At 45.1% G+C, this 19,540-nt stretch overlaps 1 protein-coding gene across 6 annotated transcripts in view; it reads right to left on the minus strand.

Moving 5' to 3' along the window:
• Positions 1-382: 382 nt before the first annotated feature.
• LOC311102739 (protein Smaug homolog 1-like) overlaps positions 383-19,540 on the minus strand; it is a 68,062-nt gene continuing 48,904 nt past the window's right edge. For 3 of the 6 annotated variants that reach the window (XM_084144117.1, XM_084144120.1, XM_084144116.1), the window contains 10 exons: positions 17,542-17,652; positions 16,117-16,226; positions 15,650-15,736; positions 14,605-14,869; positions 13,835-13,920; positions 13,482-13,600; positions 12,721-12,943; positions 8,831-8,957; positions 5,185-5,268; positions 383-1,470 (listed from right to left, as the gene is read on the minus strand). In XM_084144117.1, the coding sequence (XP_084000243.1) occupies positions 1,442-1,470; positions 5,185-5,268; positions 8,831-8,957; positions 12,721-12,943; positions 13,482-13,600; positions 13,835-13,920; positions 14,605-14,869; positions 15,650-15,736; positions 16,117-16,226; positions 17,542-17,652 (1,241 nt within the window). In that variant the 3' untranslated portion in view covers positions 383-1,441. The remainder of the gene's footprint in view (positions 1,471-5,184; positions 5,269-8,830; positions 8,958-12,720; positions 12,944-13,481; positions 13,601-13,834; positions 13,921-14,604; positions 14,870-15,649; positions 15,737-16,116; positions 16,227-17,541; positions 17,653-19,540) is intronic. The other 3 variants (XM_084144119.1, XM_084144121.1, XM_084144118.1) reach the window with 2 other exon arrangements.

Consider the following 19,540-nt stretch of genomic DNA (forward strand, 5'->3'; position numbering starts at 1 on the left):
GAATATACTATATATACTAAATATACTCCTGACCCACACTGACAAGCCCTAATTAGAGACTAGGTCACACGACATCGTGCACCTGATACAGGAACTTCGCTCCAGACAAAGCCCAAGCAAACGAACAGCAACTTTCAATGCATAGTCTGTAGGTACAAAGGCTAATATATGCAATTCTATGTAATTGGCCTGTGTATAACATGAATTTACCCAGAACTTTACCACAACTCTGCTAGGCTATTTCCCTCTGTCTTGTTTCAAATCAAAGTCCCTGCGCCTGACTTGAATCCATCATCGGTAACGTCCTCTTCTCCTTCCAAATCACTTGGCAGAGACCATCCTGTGTTTCTCCACTTTCATTTCCCCTCCTCCCATCTCTTTTCCTTCTACACACCTCTGCCGCATCCCTCTCTCTTTTTAGCGTTTTCATTTTCACACAGTTTGGCTCCTGGTAAAAGGAACAAAAAGCAAAAAAAAACTAACAATGGATAAGTCAGTTGTAAACTATGATAGCTACTGTGGGACGTTAGTCTATTAAGCGACTAGTACGGAAGTATGCCACTGCTTTCCAAAAAGTTTGAAAAATATATTCAAGAGATAACATTCATAGCTGAAATGTATAAATGTTTCGGTACCCTTGATAGTAGCATCTTATGTAAACAATACATACATGTATAAATGCTTTTTTTCTGTCACCTATACAGAGCATAGGGTTCTCCAAAGCCTTTTGAAAAATGTCCTCCCTAAAACTCTCCCAAACAGTGGGGAGGACAAGCCAAGGCTTCTCTCACAAAGTGTCCCAAATTGTTTGTTTGTTTGTTTACTTGGCTTTTTTGTTTGTTTTTGGCTCTGTGACACCGGTAGAAATGCTGACTGGTGTGAACTGGTGTGGGAATTCTGTTACTGGTCTTTAACTGGGACTGGGGGTGAGGGTAGAGAAGAGAACAGAGTCCGGAACTCTGTAGCATGATGTACTACAGTACCCATAATGCACAACCACCCCTTTCAACAGGGCCCAGGGCCATTCGGTTGATGGCTGATGCCGACCCCAGTGATGCTACAGTATATCTCCCACAGCCCAGCAGAGTGTACTCCTCAGGCACTGTTGTGGGTAGTTATACTGGGTGCAACACTGTGGGGAGAGGAGTCTGTACTGCCTTTCTCATCCGCCACTGAAGCCCAGATACTTATGAGGGTGCTGGGGGGTAGCTGTGTTTAGTCGAGATGGTAACATGCCAATTTGCTGCTGTGTTAGCAGTTTTTCACGGATTGGCTCATCGTGGCGTGATTTGGAGCTCGCCCACCCCCCCGGTTGACCTCTCCCAATGGCTGTGGGGGCGCCTGATGGGCAGGTGGTGTGGGGGGCGAAGGGAAAGACTGGGTGCGCGGCGAGCCTCTTGGGACCAGCTCAGTCTCTCCTGGTCTCCTTCAGGTCCTCCTCTCAGATGGTGGATGTGCGGTCGACTCCATCTAGACACACAGAATCGAGGGACATGGGACAAACCATCACATAGGAATGAGAATAACACAACTGGACAAATACAGATGGAATGTTTCAAAGCCAAAAAAACAAATGTTGCATCTGGCCTGGCTGGACAAACAGAGAGGACCAAATGTTTGTCCCGGGATTGTGTCCCAAATGGCACCCTATCCCCTACAGAGTGCACTACTTTTGACCAGACCCTATGGGCCCTGGGCATTGGTCAAAAGTAGTGCACTATAAAGGCAATAGGGTTCCATTTGGGACACAGCCGCAGTGGTTCAGACAGAGTGAGCAATGAGTCAGCTTAAAACCCTGCATTACTACATTCATCTGAGGTATGTGCTTTGCTGTTGCACTGGTCAAGCTGGGTATACGTGCTAAATTAGATGTGTTTCTACACGGCAAATGTGTGGTGTGTGTGCGTGTGTGTGTAACCAGCAGTACCAGAAACCGGAGGCAGTCATTGGGGGAGGTTAGAGACCCATGATGGAATTTCTTTGCTGTCTTAGGATTTATATAGTGCATTTCTAAAGCCCGATGTATTATAATGCAACCTATGAACAGGGTGCATTACATACAAGGGGTTTCATAAAGATTTACTATTACTGGAGTTCCTGTGTGTGGCCGAGGGTCTCATGACATGGGTTGCATCCCAAATGGCACCCTATTCCCTATATAGTACACTACACTGGTCAGAAGTAGTGCACTATAAAGGGAATAGGTTTCCATTAGAGTCATATATATACAGTGGGGAGAACAAGTATTTGATACACTGCCAATTTTGCAGGTTTTCCTACTTACAAAGCATGTAGAGGTCTGTAATATTTATCATAGGTACACTTCAACTGTGAGATACGGAATCTAAAACAAAAATCCAGAAAATCACATTGTATGATTTTTAAGTAATTAATTTGCATTTTATTGCATGACATAAGTATTTGATCACCTACCAACCAGTAAGAATTCCGGCTCTCACAGACCTGTTAGTTTTTCTTTAAGAAGCCCTCCTGTTCTCCACTCATTACCTGTATTAACTGCACCTGTTTGAACTCGTTACCTGTATAAAAGACACCTGTCCACACACTCAATCAAACAGACTCCAACCTCTCCACAATGGCCAAGACCAGAGAGCTGTGTAAAGACATCAGGGATAAAATTGTAGACCTGCACAAGGCTGGGATGGGCTACAGGACAATAGGCAAGCAGCTTGGTGAGAAGGCAACAACTGTTGGCGCAATTATTAGAAAATAGAAGAAGTTCAAGATGATGGTCAATCACCCTCGGTCTGGGGCTCCATGCAAGATCTCACCTCGTGGGGCATCAATGATCATGAGGAAGGTGAGGGATCAGCCCAGAACTACACGGCAGGACCTGGTCAATGACCTGAAGAGAGCTGGGACGACATTCTCAAAGAAAACCATTAGTAACACACTACGCCGTCATGAATTAAAATCCTGCAGCGCACGCAAGGTCCCCCAGCTCAAGCCAGCGCATGTCCAGGCCCATCTGAAGTTTGCCAATGACCATCTGGATGATCCAGAGGTGGAATGGGAGAAGGTCATGTGGTCTGATGAGACAAAAATAGAGCTTTTTGGTCTAAACTCCACTCGCCGTGTTTGGAGGAAGAAGAAGGATGAGTACAACCCCAAGAACACCATCCCAACCGTGAAGCATGGAGGTGGAAACATCATTCTTTGGGGATGCTTTTCTGCAAAGGGGACAGGACGACTGCACCGTATTGAGGGGAGGATGGATGGGGCCATGTATCGCGAGATCTTGGCCAACAACCTCCTTCCCTCAGTAAGAGCATTGAAGATGGGTTGTGGCTGGGTCTTCCAGCATGACAACGACCTGAAACACACAGCCAGGGCAACTAAGGAGTGGCTCCGTAAGAAGCATCTCAAGGTCCTGGAGTGGCCGAGCCAGTCTCCAGACCTGAACCCAATAGAAAATCTTTGGAGGGAGCTGATAGTCCGTATTGCCCAGCAACAGCCCCGAAATCTGGAGAAGGTCTGTATGGAGGAGTGGGCCAAAATCCCTGTTGCAGTGTGTGCAAACCTGGTCAAGACCTACAGGAATAATATGATCTCTGTAATTGCAAACAAAGGTTTCTGTACCAAATATTAAGTTCTGCTTTTCTGATGTATCAAATACTTATGTCATGCAATAAAATGCAAATTAATTACTTAAAAATCATACAATGTGATTTTCTGGATTTTTGTTTTAGATTCCGTCTCTCACAGTTGAAGTGTACCTATCATAAAAATTACAGACCTCTACATGCTTTGTAAGTAGGAAAACCTGCAAAATCGGTAGTGTATCAAATACTTGTTCTCCCCACTGTATATAGGGCACAGTTTCAAATGCCCTCCTAGCCTTTACGCCCGGCGCAAGTTAGCAACATGCTAATAACTCCACCTTTCCCTCTGATGGGCTAGATGAACATTTCACCGTATTGGATCTCCAATCCTTTCAGATCTACAGAACTGCCTAGAAGTTTAGGGGCTGGAAGCATGCCAATTAGGGAAATGACTTGGCAACTTTGTCAAATTGTTCAAAAGAGGAGAGAGAGTTTGATCATTATTAGAGCTGGACGTCGTATTGCTGTGTTTGAGCATGTCCAAGCTTTCTATCGGACAAAATGTACTCTATTTGTAAATAAGGGCTCGGGGGCATTCCATTCACGATGAGTACTTTGGTTCTAATTTCTATTTTGTCGATTCAGTAGGTTTCAGAGCGAGAGAGAGGAGAAGGGGCACAGCAGAGAGGAAGGGTCCTGTCTGGGACTGGCATTCCTCAGCTACCCACCTCTGCTCTGGGACTGTGTGTATGGTGTCCAGTTCACGCACAAATGCACACACAAAGCGGTGCTTGTCCACCCCAGCTCCGCGCCGAGCACCGAGAGAAAAAACTCCATTTATAATGGGAATGGTTACTGCGTTTATCCAGCTCCCTTCCCCTCCCGTCTCGTCTCCTCCTCTCCTCGCAATACGTGTGGATTCATTGTGGAGTCACACCCTGGCTACAGGCAAATGTGGGTTCAAATATTATTTGAAATCATTCAAATACTTTAAGCGTTCACTTTAGCCTGGTGGGCAGGGTCTGCACTCTTGGGACATTTCCATTGGTTCAATTGCAACAGGCAAGTTCAATCAAGCACAGCTAATGCATTTCAAATAATTTTGAATAGTATATGAACCCAGGTCTGGCTCCAGGCAAGCCATCGTCTTTGGGGAGTTCAGTCTCTGGATGTATTCACTGTATGTTGCGGTCTTCATTCGTTTGTATTATTTCGGTTACATTCTGGCAAGATATACAAATGTTTCCAATGACTTGGCAACTCTGACTCAACCGTGACATATTTGTCACTTGAACAGTTTCTGGGTAGATGGAATTCCAAAGTTGTGTCTGTTTTTTTCTGTGCATGTTTATATGCTGTGTAGACAAAGTAGTACAGGACTGGAGTTTAGTGAGGGAGTGTGTGTGTGTTTGTGTGTGAGAGAAAGAGCGACAGAGAAAGTGTGTGTGAATCTGTGTGTTTGTGTGTGTGTGTGTGTGCAAGCGCACGTGGGTATATACCAAGGGGTACAGTAGATTGATACAGTAGTGTGTGTGTGTGTGTGCGCATTGACAATAAAGTCCAGTAGTAACTGGAGTGTGTGTGTTCATGGTAGTTGTCATGGTAGTTGTGATGCTTTTACCTCCCAGGGCATGCTCTGTCATACTCAGGCACAGAGACTCCAGCCGGTTGTTGATGTCTGGTTCCGTCACCGGCACCTGGAGATCTGGAGAACACCACAATGTTACAACAACCAACATTGACACAACTAACCACCAGAGGGGTAGACTACAAAACAGAATCAATGAGTTAGCCAGATAACTTTGATAAACAACCAGAAATAACTATTGATTTTCTGGTTCATTAAGAAGGTAAAACTTAAGTGTGTGTTTTTGGTTTTTGAGTCAATTAGACATTTCACCTTATCTTTATAAAAACATTTGTTATTTCAGAATATTTAGGCAAGTTAGCTGGCTATCTCATTGATCCGGCTTTGTAGTATACCCCTCTGGAGAACAACACTGCAACATTACAACAACATACACACAATCACTGTGAAAGCTCAGCTAACATAAAAGGCTAAAACGAACAACTGAAAGAGTATGATAAATGTGTGCATATCTGTACATATAAAGCCAGATAAAGACTCCAGAACGTTTCAACAACAACATCAACACAACCACTGTCAAAATCGTTCAAAGGCTTTACAATCAAAAGAACATGATACATTTCTTCACCGTTATCGACAAACCACCAAATAGCACACAAGAGTCTACTATTCCCATTGAGCACGGAAAGGAGTTAAATTCAAGTTAATCTAAATCAGGGATCCCAAACTGTTTTCAGAACCAATCAAAATTATTGTTGGACTAAAAACACCAGCAAATCAGCTCCAAGTGATTTTAATTTGGGAAATCTGTTCTTTAGTATTCCTATGCATAATAGAGAGATATACACTATATATACAAAAGTATGTGGACACCCCTTCAAATTAGTGGATTCAGCTATTTCAGCCACACCCGTTCCTGACAGGTGTATAAAATCGAGCACACAGCCATGCAATCTTCATACATTGGCAGTAGAATGGCCTTACTGAAGAGCTCAGTGACTTTCAACGTGACACCGTCATAGGATGCCACCTTTCCAACAAGTCAATTCGTCAAATTTCTGCCCTGTTAGAGCTGCCCCGGTCAACTGTAAGTGCTGTTATTGTGAACTGGAAACGTCTAGGAGCAACAACGGCTCAGCCGCGAAGTGGTAGGCCACACAAGCTCACAGAACAGGACCGGCGAGTGTTCAACTGCGTAGCGTGTAAAAATCGTCTGTCCTCGGTTGCAACACTCACTACCGAGTTCCAAACTGCCTCTGGAAGCAATGTCAGCAAAATAACTGTTCTTCGGGAGCTTCAAGCCTAAGATCACCATGCGCAATGTCAAGCGTCGGCTGGCGTGGTGTAAAGCTTGCTGCCATTGGACTCTGGAGCAGTTGAAACGTGTTTTCTGGAGTGATGAATCACGCTTCACCATCTGGCAGTGCGACGGACGAATCTGTGTTTGGTGGATGCCAGGAGAACGCTACCTGCCCAATGCATAGTGCCAACTGTAAAGTTTGGTGGAGGAGGAATAATGGTCTGGGGCTGTTTTTCATGGTTCGGGCTAGGCCCCTTAGTTCCAATGAAAGGAAATCATAGAAAAATGGTTTGTTGAAATCGGTGTGGAAGAACTTGACTGGCCTGCACAGAGCTCTGACCTCAACCCCATCGCTGACTGCGAGCAAGGCCTAATCGCCCAACATCAGTGCCCGACCTCACTAATGCTTTTGTGGCTGAATGGAAGCAAGTCCCCGCAGCAATGTTTTAAAATCTAGTGGAAAGTCTTCCCAGAAGAGTGGAGGCGGTTATAGCAACAAAGGGGGGACCAACTCCATATTAATGCCCATGATTTTGGAATGAGATGTTTGACGAGCAGGTGTCCACATACTTTTGGTCATGTAGGGTATGTGATCATATACAAATGTAAGCAAGGTTTGAAATGATGATGTTTTAGTGAAATGTTATATCTGTTTGGGCGTCTTGTGGTCAATTTGCAGTCTACAAATGATTTGTAATTATGTTCCTGCCCCCTGACCATGCACTCAATACAAAATATTCCCGCGGCTGAATCTAGTTGATGATCCCTGATCTAAAGGTCTCAATCCTATAATACCTTTACCTTTCCTGACATCACCACCCCGAGTTGGCAACAGACAAAAGGAGTGAATTATCCAAATTCTGTGTGTGTGGGGCGGGCGGGCATCATAACAATGACCTCCACTCAATCACGCCGTTTGTGCCATTCTTAATCTGATTACAATACACCGCCAATTAACCAACTGTCTCCACATTACACCCTATCAATACAATCCCCAGTCACTTGGGTTATTCGCACCGGGGTGGTTTAGCATGCGTGTGGGGGGTGTCTACTTCTCAAGTTCAAAGTCACCTGTTGCGCCACAAGGGGGACCCCAAACCCCCCCAAAAACCTTCTTAGAAGCGACAGAGGGTCAGTTGCTTACTTGCTAGCCTAGCAGCCCCCTTACCTCAGCTGTGCGCTCCTTAGCTAGCTGTCACGGGGGGATATCTAGGCTAACGGCTAGTCTTTAGCTGCTACTGCCTGCCTTGGGCGACTGTGAAAATCCCTTGTGGGTATAGAGAAGAGCTGAGTTAGGCACTCGCCGCCCCCCCGGCTGGACAGACAGAACAGTCCGCCACCGGCTATTTTTAGGCCCCAAATCCTGTCCCCCTCCACACACACACTTGTGTGCTCACACGCTTGTTCTCAAAAACACACACTCCCCCTTCCTTCATCCCCTCATTCTCCCCGTATAACCTCCGTTTTAATCAATCATTTAAAGAAGGGAGAGAGTGAGAGAGAGAGACCTAGCTTTCCAGGCAGCTACATACCCTGGCCCGCTCCAACTCCAGCTACCCCTGAGTGCATGTGCAGTGTGTACGACTCTGAGGGAGGTAGAGAGAGAGAGAGAGAGAGAACGAGGGAGGACGAGAGAGAAGGAGAGGGCAGGGAATGTGTGCCAGGGCACCCCAGCCACCCTGCACAAAGAGACTCATTGTAACAGTCCGCTGACTCTTCCCTCTCTCTGTCCTTCCCTTCCTCCCTCTCATATTGCTGCATTCCATCTTTCCCCCCGAAACTACCCTCCCCATTCTTCCTCTCCATTCTAAAAAAAAGGGGGGGGGGGGGGGTACACTTTGGTTCCCCATGAAAGACAGGCCGGAGGAGGAAGTCCCCGCTGTCACATTGGATGTCCATTTTGTCTTGCGGTTACAGCATTCAACCATCACCGAGCAGAGCATTGACTTGAATGGGAATGTCTGTTCTGGTAACTATATTTTTATGAGCCTGGCCAGCATTGTGGGTAATGGGACCAGTGTATCAGATGCTGTAATGCCACAGGCCACAGGGCATCGTGCACACACACTCACACACACCAATGCAGAACAACAGCCTTGGGTAAAGCTCCCTGCAATACACCATCATCCTCAGCACACTGCATTTAAAGCACCAGGAACAACATCTCTCTCCAGGTTAACAAAGAGGAAGGTCCTGAGGATGCTAGGCTGCTAAGAGTTTATGGAGACAGAGATACAATACAATAAGGAGCGAGAGGGAAAGATAAAGAAAGAGAGCAAAGGAAAGAGAGGAAGAGTTACCTTGTACAGTAGTGTGTGTGTGCTGTGTAACGTGTGTGTGTGTATAGTGTAACTGTGTGTGTGTGTAGGTTTCTCTTACCAGACTGCTGGAACATGACCATGGTGTGTGGCGTGGTGTGGACAGGCAGGGAGCGGGTCCTCTGCACTGAGCTGTGGGTCCGGCTGGGCATGCTATTACTGCCCCCGGGGTTGGCGAACCACAGACCCTGTTGGACAAACAGATAGTCAGACAGACAGCCACAACAGACCGGTAGGCTAGAGAGTCATATTTTGGATCACTACAGACTGAGACTCATTATAGACCATCTAAACTGACACAACAATCCCAATAATAGGTGCAACAAATCTAACCACTAACAGACATTGCTGGGAAAACAGTGGCGGCTCATCCACTAGGGCGTTAGGGGCTGTGCCCCACTTGTGATTGCTCAACCCCCCCCCCCCAAAAAAAAAGATATACAAATAGTGTGGTTAATTTGTGTACATTTTTAAATATATATTGTTCAAAACAAGCTGTTTAGTTACCTACTGCTCTGCAATCAGCAACTATGGCCCGCCAAGTGCTTGGATTGCATTGTCAGCTATTACATTGCTTGCTATTTGGGGGGGGGGGGGGACTGAAGCAATGAGATTGCAGGATTTCATCACATGATTTTCACAGCACAAAGTAAATGGATTGTCCTGGGGCAGTCATTGGAAGCAAGGGACCTGAACCGGACATCCACATACAGCCGAAGGATAGTGGGATACGTTCGCTAGAACCTTCTTGCGGATCTGGTAGGATAAAAAAAAAAACATGGCTCTCTGCCCAATTTGCAACACTTTTTGGTTTCCCCTGCCATTAGATGCTAGCTGGGACCGAGAGACTGAAAAACAGCTATCTCAAGGCCATCAGACTGTTAAATAGCATTCACTAGCACATTAGAGGCTGCTGCCTATACACATAGTTTAGAAATCACTGGCCACTTTATAAAATGGAACACTAGTCACTTTAATAATGTTTACATGTCTTGCATTACTCATCTCATATGTATATAATGTATTCTATACTATTCTACCGTATCTTAGTCTATGCCTCTCTGACATTGCTCGTCCATATATTTATTTATATATTCTTAATTCCATTGCTTTACTTAGATTTGTATGTATTGGGTATATGTTGTGAAATTGTTAGATATTATTTGTTAGATATTACTGCACTGTCGGAGCTAGAAACACAAGCATTTCGCTACACCCGCAATAACATCTGCTAAACACGTGTATGTGACCAATAACATTTTATTTCAGCTAGTGGATACTAGCTACTGGCAAGCTAGCATACAGGTAGCTAGCTTTCTAGCTGGCATGCCAAACAAGTCTAACTAAAGTTACTGGCGAACTCATTATGCTTGTGACATTATACTAGCTAGCTATCCCCAGTTAGATTTTTTTAAATCCACTTGTTCTTGTTGCGTTTTCCCTGTGCTTTTGTTAACGATGCTCTTGTGCGCTGGCTGCGCACTGCTCGTTCAAAAAATACAACTTTTGGTCATCAAAACTGAGGCAGTATGTGCAGCAGTGGTTAGTCTGTTTTTACATGCAAAAGTGAAATAGGTGTATTCATACTGTTGTTCAAATGCACAGACAACTTCATATATCCTCCTAAAGAAGCAACCGGTAATTTAGAAACTTGGGTTAATAATTCTGTCATGCTGCTTTGTTGACAATGTCCAGCCAATCAGCGGCCGCCACTGTATGTTAATGACCCTATGACACCATAGTAATATGACATACAGTTCTGCACAATGTTGGCGATAATTGAAATGCCCCCCACCTTGGCACCCAGGGAATTGTAGTTTGAGAACCCTACCTTAGACAAACTACCGAGTGCACATCACTTAATGGTTGTAAAAATGTTCATTTATATTGACAAATCTCTATAATTCTCATACACACACTTGACTCCAGAATGACTTATAGGTGAATGCTACCGCGGTAGTACTAAATGCACAGGAGAGGCAATAACATGTTGGTAGTATACAGTTTAAATCATGTGCAAAGTACATTTTGGTTCAACACATTTTCCCAAAATCAGTTGAATTGGGACTTTATCACATAACTAAATGCACACCCGGGGGTGGCTTTATAAGTGTGTAAAAACTAGGGAAGGGCACCCCAGAAGTGTTTCCTCTCTAGCCTATAACTACTGAGCCATTATACAGTCAACCTTTTATTTTTCTCTCCCCTCCCCTTTTAGCCTCAAACTACTGACATTCTTGAACCGCCCGGATTCCTCTCTGTAACCTGCCTATTATACATTCAACCTTCTCTCTTTCTTTCTCTCTCTCTCTCCGTCTCTACTCCTGCTCTCTACACTCTCTCTCCCCTAACCACTCTCTCTCTCCCTCACTCCCTCCACTCCCCCTTTCTCTCTCCCTACTCCCTCCACTCCCTCTCTCTCAGTCTGTCCGTCTCTCTCTCCCCCTTTCCCGGCCCTCCCGTACAGAGGGCCAGCGAAAAACAGGAAATGCCTGTGCACTGTTCTCACTGCCTCTGACTAGCTCATTCGCTCTCCCTCCTCCCTCTCTCTCGGTCGCCCATCCCCCTTCACCACCACCTCCCAAACTATGACTCACCCTCGCTCTCTCCCTCCTCCTCTCCCTAGCTCCTTTCTTTTAATACACTCATCCCAAACCTTTCGATCCTGTCCAAAAAAACGGTCGGACGGAGAGAGTGTGCAAAATGTGGAGGAAGCGGTTTGGAATTTCCTCCCATTGTAAGGATTCCTAGAAAAATGCTGAATGGGAGAGAAGCAGACGTGTGCAAGTGCCAGGTTATCACTGCTGCCGACTGGAGGACTGTTCCACTCAGCAGTGATGTAGGGCCTGTGGAATGCATGTGACCTGCCTACGAATTCCAGCCGCTTCACCCGACACGTCACTTTTCTGTTGCATTTTCCCCCCTTATGGCTGTGTGTTTCTATGACTGTTTTTACAACTCTGTATTTCAAAAGGGAGGGATCATTCGGGACAGATGCTGAAAGAGGGAATATGTGGCTAGGTTTGGACTTTTTCTCTATGTGGTGGGACGATTCCAGACACTTGATCAAGGAGTGGTTCTCACTCTTTCCTTTCTCCAGTTATTATATTATCCCCCACTGTATATTTAAGCAATAAGGCCCGAGGAGTTGTGGTATATGGCCAATATACCATGGCTAAGGGCTGCTCTTATGCACAACGCAACGCGGAGCACCTGGACACAGCCCTTAGCCATGGTATATTGGCCATATATCACAAACCCCAGAGGTGCCTTATTGCTACTATAAACTGGTTACCAACGTAATTAGAACAGTAAAAATGAATGTTTTGTCATACCCGTGGTATATGGTCTGATATACCATGGCTTTCAGCCAATCAGAATTCAGGACTCAAACCACCCAGTTTATAATGGCATTTATACCACGGGTATGACAAAACATGTATTTTTACTGCTCTAATTATTATAGCTTAAATAAACAGCACCCCGAGACTGAGAAGACAACAATGTTTTAGTTTTTTCATCTAGGGGGCCCTTTGTATCACTACCCACTGTCCACTACTGTAGCGAACCAAATTGACGCTGACAAGGATTGTTTGTCTTTTCATTGAAAGCTAGACTAACTCCGCAATATGAAATCACCTAAGAAATCCACTCAGATCTACATGAATGCCCAAAATGTAGACATGTGCGCTTAATTCAGACATCACACATTGATGTCAATCGGAGACTTGAGCAAATATTTTAGTTGATCACGCCGATGTGGGCAGGGGCTAGATGTACGGGGCAAGGAGAACGTTAGATCGGGGCGTCCCCATCTGTCATCCCAGCCTAAAGGGAGACTCCGCAATCTGACATCACCAAATAAAAAAAATCTACATCAATTGCCTAGGCTTGGGGTGGAGGCCAAGTGCCTAGGGACTAGGAGAAGGTTAAAGTCAGAAGTGTCCCCACCTGTCGTCCCTGCTTGAGGCCGGTGGGGGTGCTGCTGGCGCTATGTGGCGTGGGTCCCAGGAGGCCGGCGGTGCCCAGCAGGCCCAGCCTGGCGCCGGGGAGGCTCCGCGAGGGCATCTGGAACTGGCGCAGGCTGCGACGGGCCGACACGCTGCTGCTGCCCCCCACGCAGCCCGCCGTGGGGAGAGAATTGGACTGGCCGAAGCCCCGGCTACTGCTGCTGCTGCATGGGGAGAGAGAGATAATGCTTTGATTATCATTTGACCTTTTCCCCCCAATATTTTTTAGACCGTTAGGAATCAAAGGTAAAACCTTTTGTGACAACTGCTAATATAAAATGTAAAAAAAATTAAAATACATTTGATAGATTGATTGAGGAGATAGGCAAGTTGGAGAGGGTGGACCCAGGGAACCCCGGTCTCCGGAGGGGAGTCGTTTATGTGTCAAGAGCCGGGAGTGTTGCCACACTGTAGCTACATTATTTGACCTTTTAAACATTTAGCCGAGGAAGTCATAGAATACAAATTCGTGGTGGTGATAGAGCTTTAGTAATAAAAAGTTAAGTTGAAAACATTCTACAATGGCTAGGGAGGCGTGGGTGAGACTGAGAACAGATGGTGTGAAGGAGGAGAGGTTAGGACGTCTCACTCACTGTGTGTGTGTGTGTGTGTGTGTGTGTGTGTGTGTGTGTGTGTGTGTGTGTGTGTGTGTGTGTGTGTGTGTGTGTGTGTGTGTGTGTGTGTGTGTAGGGTCAAATCTACCTCCTCTGCGCCCGGTAGCCGGTCATGTCCAGGAGGGTCTTCCTGGGGAACGAGCGGAACAGCTTCTGCACCTGTTGTTTCCACGACAACAGTCGCTTCTTCTGCAACTCTGTGAATGCCTGTGGGAGGAGGGGGGAAGGAGGGGTTGCAGGGCCAAAGAGGAGGAGAGAGAATGACTCAGGGTTTTGCAGACAGGAAATAGAGACATGTGCTGTTCTAATGTGTTACATTCACCCATGAGCTAAATAAGGGTCTGAAGAACTGTATAAAGAAAAGTATTGTCAGTTGTGTGTGTGTGTGTCTGTGTGTGTGTGTGTGTGTGTGTGTGTGTGTGTGTGTCTGTGCATGTATACCTCGTGAAGAAGGCACTTGTCAATGAGCTGCAGGTAGGAGCTGATGTTCTCTTCGTCTGGCCTGGACACCAGGAGCTGTGTGCAAACTGGAGAGAGGGAGAGGGAGAGGGAGAGGGAGAGGGGGAGGGAGAGAGTTAATTTCCCCAAAGCAGGGTGACTTCAATGACACAGAGGGGGTTTGAGCATGGGAAAACGTGGCCCCACTGATTTCCATCTTCCACATTTCTTTTAATATGGCCACTGTTTGCTCAGCACATAACACTCTGACGGTAATGGAGAGGAAGGGAAGTCAAGAAATCAAAAGGCCCCATACTAGAATGTTCCTTATACCACCCTTAAAGGGGCAATTTACTCCAAATGTTTTTTTATTAGTCCCAAAAAGTGTGCATATCAGCATTGACGTTTTCAAAATATATCGCTTTCAGTCTCCTGACGCCCAAAACAAAGTAAACGCAAAAAGCCTTATAATGTTGTGTTTTGCATCATCAGACTTTTCCAGGAAGTAAACACAGGCTTTCTATCAGGCTAGCTCTGATGCTCTAATGTACAAAATAATGATATTTTGAGACCATATCGATGATGGACTGGTGAGCAATATATGAAAACAGTTTTCCGATTTAAAAACCCCTTTAATATTGACCACATTGTGATCCCAGGTGTTTGGTTTCTTTCAGTGCAGTCTCTCAGCAGCACCTACATCAAATGTGTTGTGCGTATGACAACGTTACGACAACTTCACTTCCCAACCTATGGGACTAGATCCTCTGTACCTTTGCCCATGACGCGGGTGAACTGGCCGGGGATGTCCCCCTCAGCGATTAGGGTGGTCCCTGTCTCCCCCTCCCCTCCTCCCGGGGCGAGGTGGGAGCCCGGGGCGGCGCTGCACTTCCCCTCTGGGCTCAACAGGGGTCTCTGTGTGGTCGAGGAGGGCGAGCTGGGGGACGACTCATCGCTGGCCACCGCCTTGATGGGCGTCAGGATCATCTGGTGGAGCTCGGTGAGAGGGGCGCGCAGGTTACCCCCCTCCAACACATCCTGGGAGAGAGAAGCAGAGAGGGAGAGAGAGAACGTGAAGGGGAAAAAGAACACAAGAAAGTGATAGAAAGAGAGAGAAAAAGAAGGGGCAGGACAAAGTGAAAGTTAAGAGAGAGTGACGAAAGAGAGAGAATAAAGGAATGGAGAGGAGAGAGAAGGTCACAAAGATGAGGGAAAAGAGAGGAGTGAGAAGAAAGGAGAAGGTAGGTATAGCAGGGAGAAAGGAAAAACAAAAAAATATGCATGATCAATATGAAGGTGTTTCTTTAACATCAAAGACAGAAATGATGACATGTCAGCGACTTGTACGCGGGGAGGCCTGGAGATGCTAAATGTATTTATGTTAATTAACGGTAAATTACCGTGAGACAGGCAGTCTTTTGCATGACAATAACCGGCTGACAATATGTAATGACCGCCACAGCCCTATATGATACCAAACAGTTCCGGACCGTTACAGTAAGGGATGCAAATATGCATAGTCCTATTCACAGGAGAATCATTCTAGAAGTCTCCATCAGAGTCCTCTCTACACCAGCAGCTGTCAGGTGGGCGGCGGGATATTTCCGTCATGAAAGGTAGGAGACGCTCACCAGCCATTTGATGACGAGGGAAAATAAAGTTATTCCAAAATAATGTTTCGCTCCTGTCCTGTCTGCCTCTCAAAGCGAAAGGAGAGCTTCCAAGGGCCCTCACTTGGACCTCTTCCTAGTATTGTTTTCACCAGTCTTTTTGTGACAATTCACTCAATCTAATAAATTGACAGCTTGCACCACTGACCTTCTCTAGGCAGCGCAGCATGTTCTGACGCTCCTTCAGTTTCTGAATGCTGATGACTATCTTGTGCCTTGCCCCTTTGGTGACATTCTGCAGAAGAAAAACATAATTTCACCCTTTCAACATTCCTTCATCACACACACACACCAACGACAAGTTAAATACACAGTGAAAAGGGTCATAATTAATCAAAGTGTTCTACTGAAAATGTCTTTACTTAAAGCCTGTGGTTATAATGCTTTATAACTTGTTATAAGCATGAATGAGCCGTTATAATGTCTTATTGTAATGCTTAAAATACCGGTTCATGTCTATCAGCTCTTTTATGAAGACAACTTTGTGGGAAAAGTACAGTACTAAAAACTGAAGGCAATGACTTCCAATGCCCTAACATTTGCTGTTACGTTCCTAGTACGTTTTCCTTAGGTATTCCCATAGTTAGAAGAAGCCATCTATGCTATGCTACTGACCTGTGATTCCAGCTGCTGTTCGGTCAGTGACATCATCTCGTCATACGTCATGGTGGAGAAGAGTGCCGCATATTTGTGGAGACGGAGGCTTTTCAGCCAGGCTGGTACATCTGTAGACACACACACACACACACACACACACACACGTAAGTCAGGGAGTCAGTGTAATGGCACTGACATAAGACATCACAGATGGGGTAATGTCCTCCTTTCTGCTATTCCCTCTCACCATTAAAACTCGCCTAGTGTCTCAGGCGGTGTCCCAAATGGTACCCTATTCCCTATTAAATCCACTACTTTTGACCAGGGCCCATAGAGCTCTGGTCAAAAGTAGTGCACTATATAGGGTTAAGGTGCCATTTGGGATGCATTCTTATCCCTTCAACTCTAACCTTTCCTGTCAAAGCTGTGATGTAAAACACTGATACAAGAGACCACCTCATATGTTGGTCGCTAGCTAAGGAGTTTTGGTTCTATGACCATTAGTTGACTGGAAGCGTAAAAATGATAATTCTATCGCTTGCTATGGTTGTTGTGTGGTGAGAGTGAAAATGTCAATTAACTTAGCAGTCTTTCACTTTACTGCTTTAATCATGTTTCATTGCCACTTCATAATGTATTGGTAACATTGTATTTTAACAGTGTACTTCACACCTGGATGCAAACAACAGTCGCTAAACAAAGCCTAAAATGGCCTTATTTCAAAATCTTTGACCCTAAGCAAAGACTTACAAATCTAGAAACCGCCACTGTTAGCAGGTTGGACTGTTCAGGACCCGTATTCACAAAGTGTCTCAGAGTAGAAGTGCTGATATAGAATCAGTTTAGCCTTTTATATCGTAATGAATAAGAGTATACGGACAGGACGGACCTGATCCTTGATCAGCACTCCTACCCTGAGACACTTTTGGAATATAGGCCCAGATGACGTAATGCTTAGGAGAATTAATGTTTATATTGTTAATGCTTAGCAATGCTTAGTAATCTGTATTCAAAGAACTCTGGTGGGAGTTGACTGTAAATATACTGGCAGTTTTTGTTAACTTTCCCCCCAACAACACAAACAGCCGAGTTCTCACTCTTCCTGTAGATGGGTAAGTTCAGGGTCGTGTTCATTAGGCACCCAATGGAAGAAAATGGACTGAAACACAGAGGGACTACCTGGACTTTGAAACGCTAATTTTCTATTTCAGTTGCAAAACGTTTTCAAACGTTGTGTGCCCTAATGAACATGACACAGAAGACGACTTGGACGCTATGTCAGTTAGATAATTTAGCTTATCAGAGGTGGATGTGGTGCCAAGAAGCTTCACTGTACTATATGCAGACAGGGACTGTTCCAATTTGAATGTCAGTCTGGATAAGGGGCATTTTCTGAACAAATATGTGTCAATGGAAGTGAGGGTCAAGTAGTGTTTCCCCTACCATTGTAAAGCTGGGGCAGGCCCCCCTGCCCAACTCTGTTGGTCCCCAGAGGGCCTGGATGTTGCTTTGGGGGCCTTTGTGCCACGCCTGGACAATAATCTAGGGGAAAGACTGGGGTAAAGAAGTGGGGAAACTTGTGAAAATGCTTCAGACGGCATCAACTATAAAGCCACCGATTGGTGTTAACTGATCAGGTCACACACACCATTTACGGAGTGATCTGAATTCATTCATCTTGAATTTGTATTCATCAATTGAATCAACTTGTGCAATGCAAAGTAAAAAAAAATTGAATTCAAATTCAATTTATGAATACAAATTCAAAATGATTAAATTCAGATAACATTTCTGTTGGCACTAAAATCACCCCAAACACCTTTTCGCACTCACACTTTTCTCAAAACCAAATAACTGCACAATTCACACAACTATCCCAATGAAAAACCAACGTCGGCTTAAAACGAGAGGTAAGAAGGCTATCTGATCACTCAACCAAAACCATCATTTTCATGATGTCCCATATATTTGGCTAAAAGGTTATATGGTGTATAGGAACCAGATGGCACTGTATCTCTGTGTCATGTCCTGAGACTGAGCATGAGACAGGGTGTAAAAGAAAGCCACCCCTGAAAGACGACATCAGAGACTGATAGGAGCATGTTTGCTCCTATCCTGGCATGTTTTCTCCTGTCCTGTCTGTGCCCCACCGTTGCTACTGTGGTCAAGCCTTATTCGAGCCCTTAAAATGAGCGGCGGTGGTGCATAACTTAAAATACCATGCGACAGGTGTCTTGTTTCCTGTTGCCCCATTCACTCAAATACGTGCACAGACAAGACATCAGAGATAGGTCTACTAAGTGCTGAAACCACAGAATGTGACATTTTGAACTATGAATGAATAAATAAATAAATATATACACAGTGGGGAAAAAAGTATTTAGTCAGCCACCAATTGTGCAAGTTCTCCCACTTAAAAAGATGAGAGAGGCCTGTCATTTTCATCATAGGTACACGTCAACTATGACAGACAAAATGAGGAAAAAAAATCCAGAAAATCACATTGTAGGATTTTTAATGAATTTATTTGCAAATTATGGTGGAAAATAAGTATTTGGTCACCTACAAACAAGCAAGATTTCTGGCTCTCACAGACCTGTAACTTCTTCTTTAAGAGGCTCCTCTGTCCTCCACTCGTTACCTGTATTAATGGTACCTGTTTGAACTTGTTATCAGTATAAAAGACACCTGTCCACAACCTCAAACAGTCACACTCCAAACTCCACTATGGCCAAGACCAAAGAGCTGTCAAAGGACACCAGAAACAAAATTGTAGACCTGCACCAGGCTGGGAAGACTGAATCTGCAATAGGTAAGCAGCTTGGTTTGAAGAAATCAACTGTGGGAGCAATTATTAGGAAATGGAAGACATACAAGACCACTGATAATCTCCCTCAATCTGGGGCTCCACGCAAGATCTCACCCCGTGGGGTCAAAATGATCACAAGAACGGTGAGCAAAAATCCCAGAACCACACGGGGGGACCTAGTGAATGACCTGCAGAGAGCTGGGACCAAAGTACCAAAGCCTACCATCAGTAACACACTACGCCGCCAGGGACTTTGTCTGTCATAGTTGACGTGTACCTATGATGAAAATTACAGGCCTCTCTCATCTTTTTAAGTGGGAGAACTTGCACAATTGGTGGCTGACTAAATACTTTTTTTCCCCACTGTATATACACACACACACACACACACACACACACACACACACACACACACACATATATACATACATACATACGCTCATCCACAAATCACCATCATTGCTATTCTGTAGGCTACATTCAGTATTATGTGACAACAGATGGGATGTTCATTTCTAAGAAGCTGGGGGAGGGGGTGGCTTGTGAACACCTGGAAGGGGGGGGGGCAACCAAACCAACCAATCAACAATTGTACCAGCAGTTACCAGGGGTCATGAGTTTCTTTCACACAAA

The sequence above is a fragment of the Coregonus lavaretus genome, assembly GCF_964263955.1.
Source record: "Coregonus lavaretus genome assembly, chromosome: 27".
NCBI lineage: Eukaryota > Metazoa > Chordata > Actinopteri > Salmoniformes > Salmonidae > Coregonus > Coregonus lavaretus.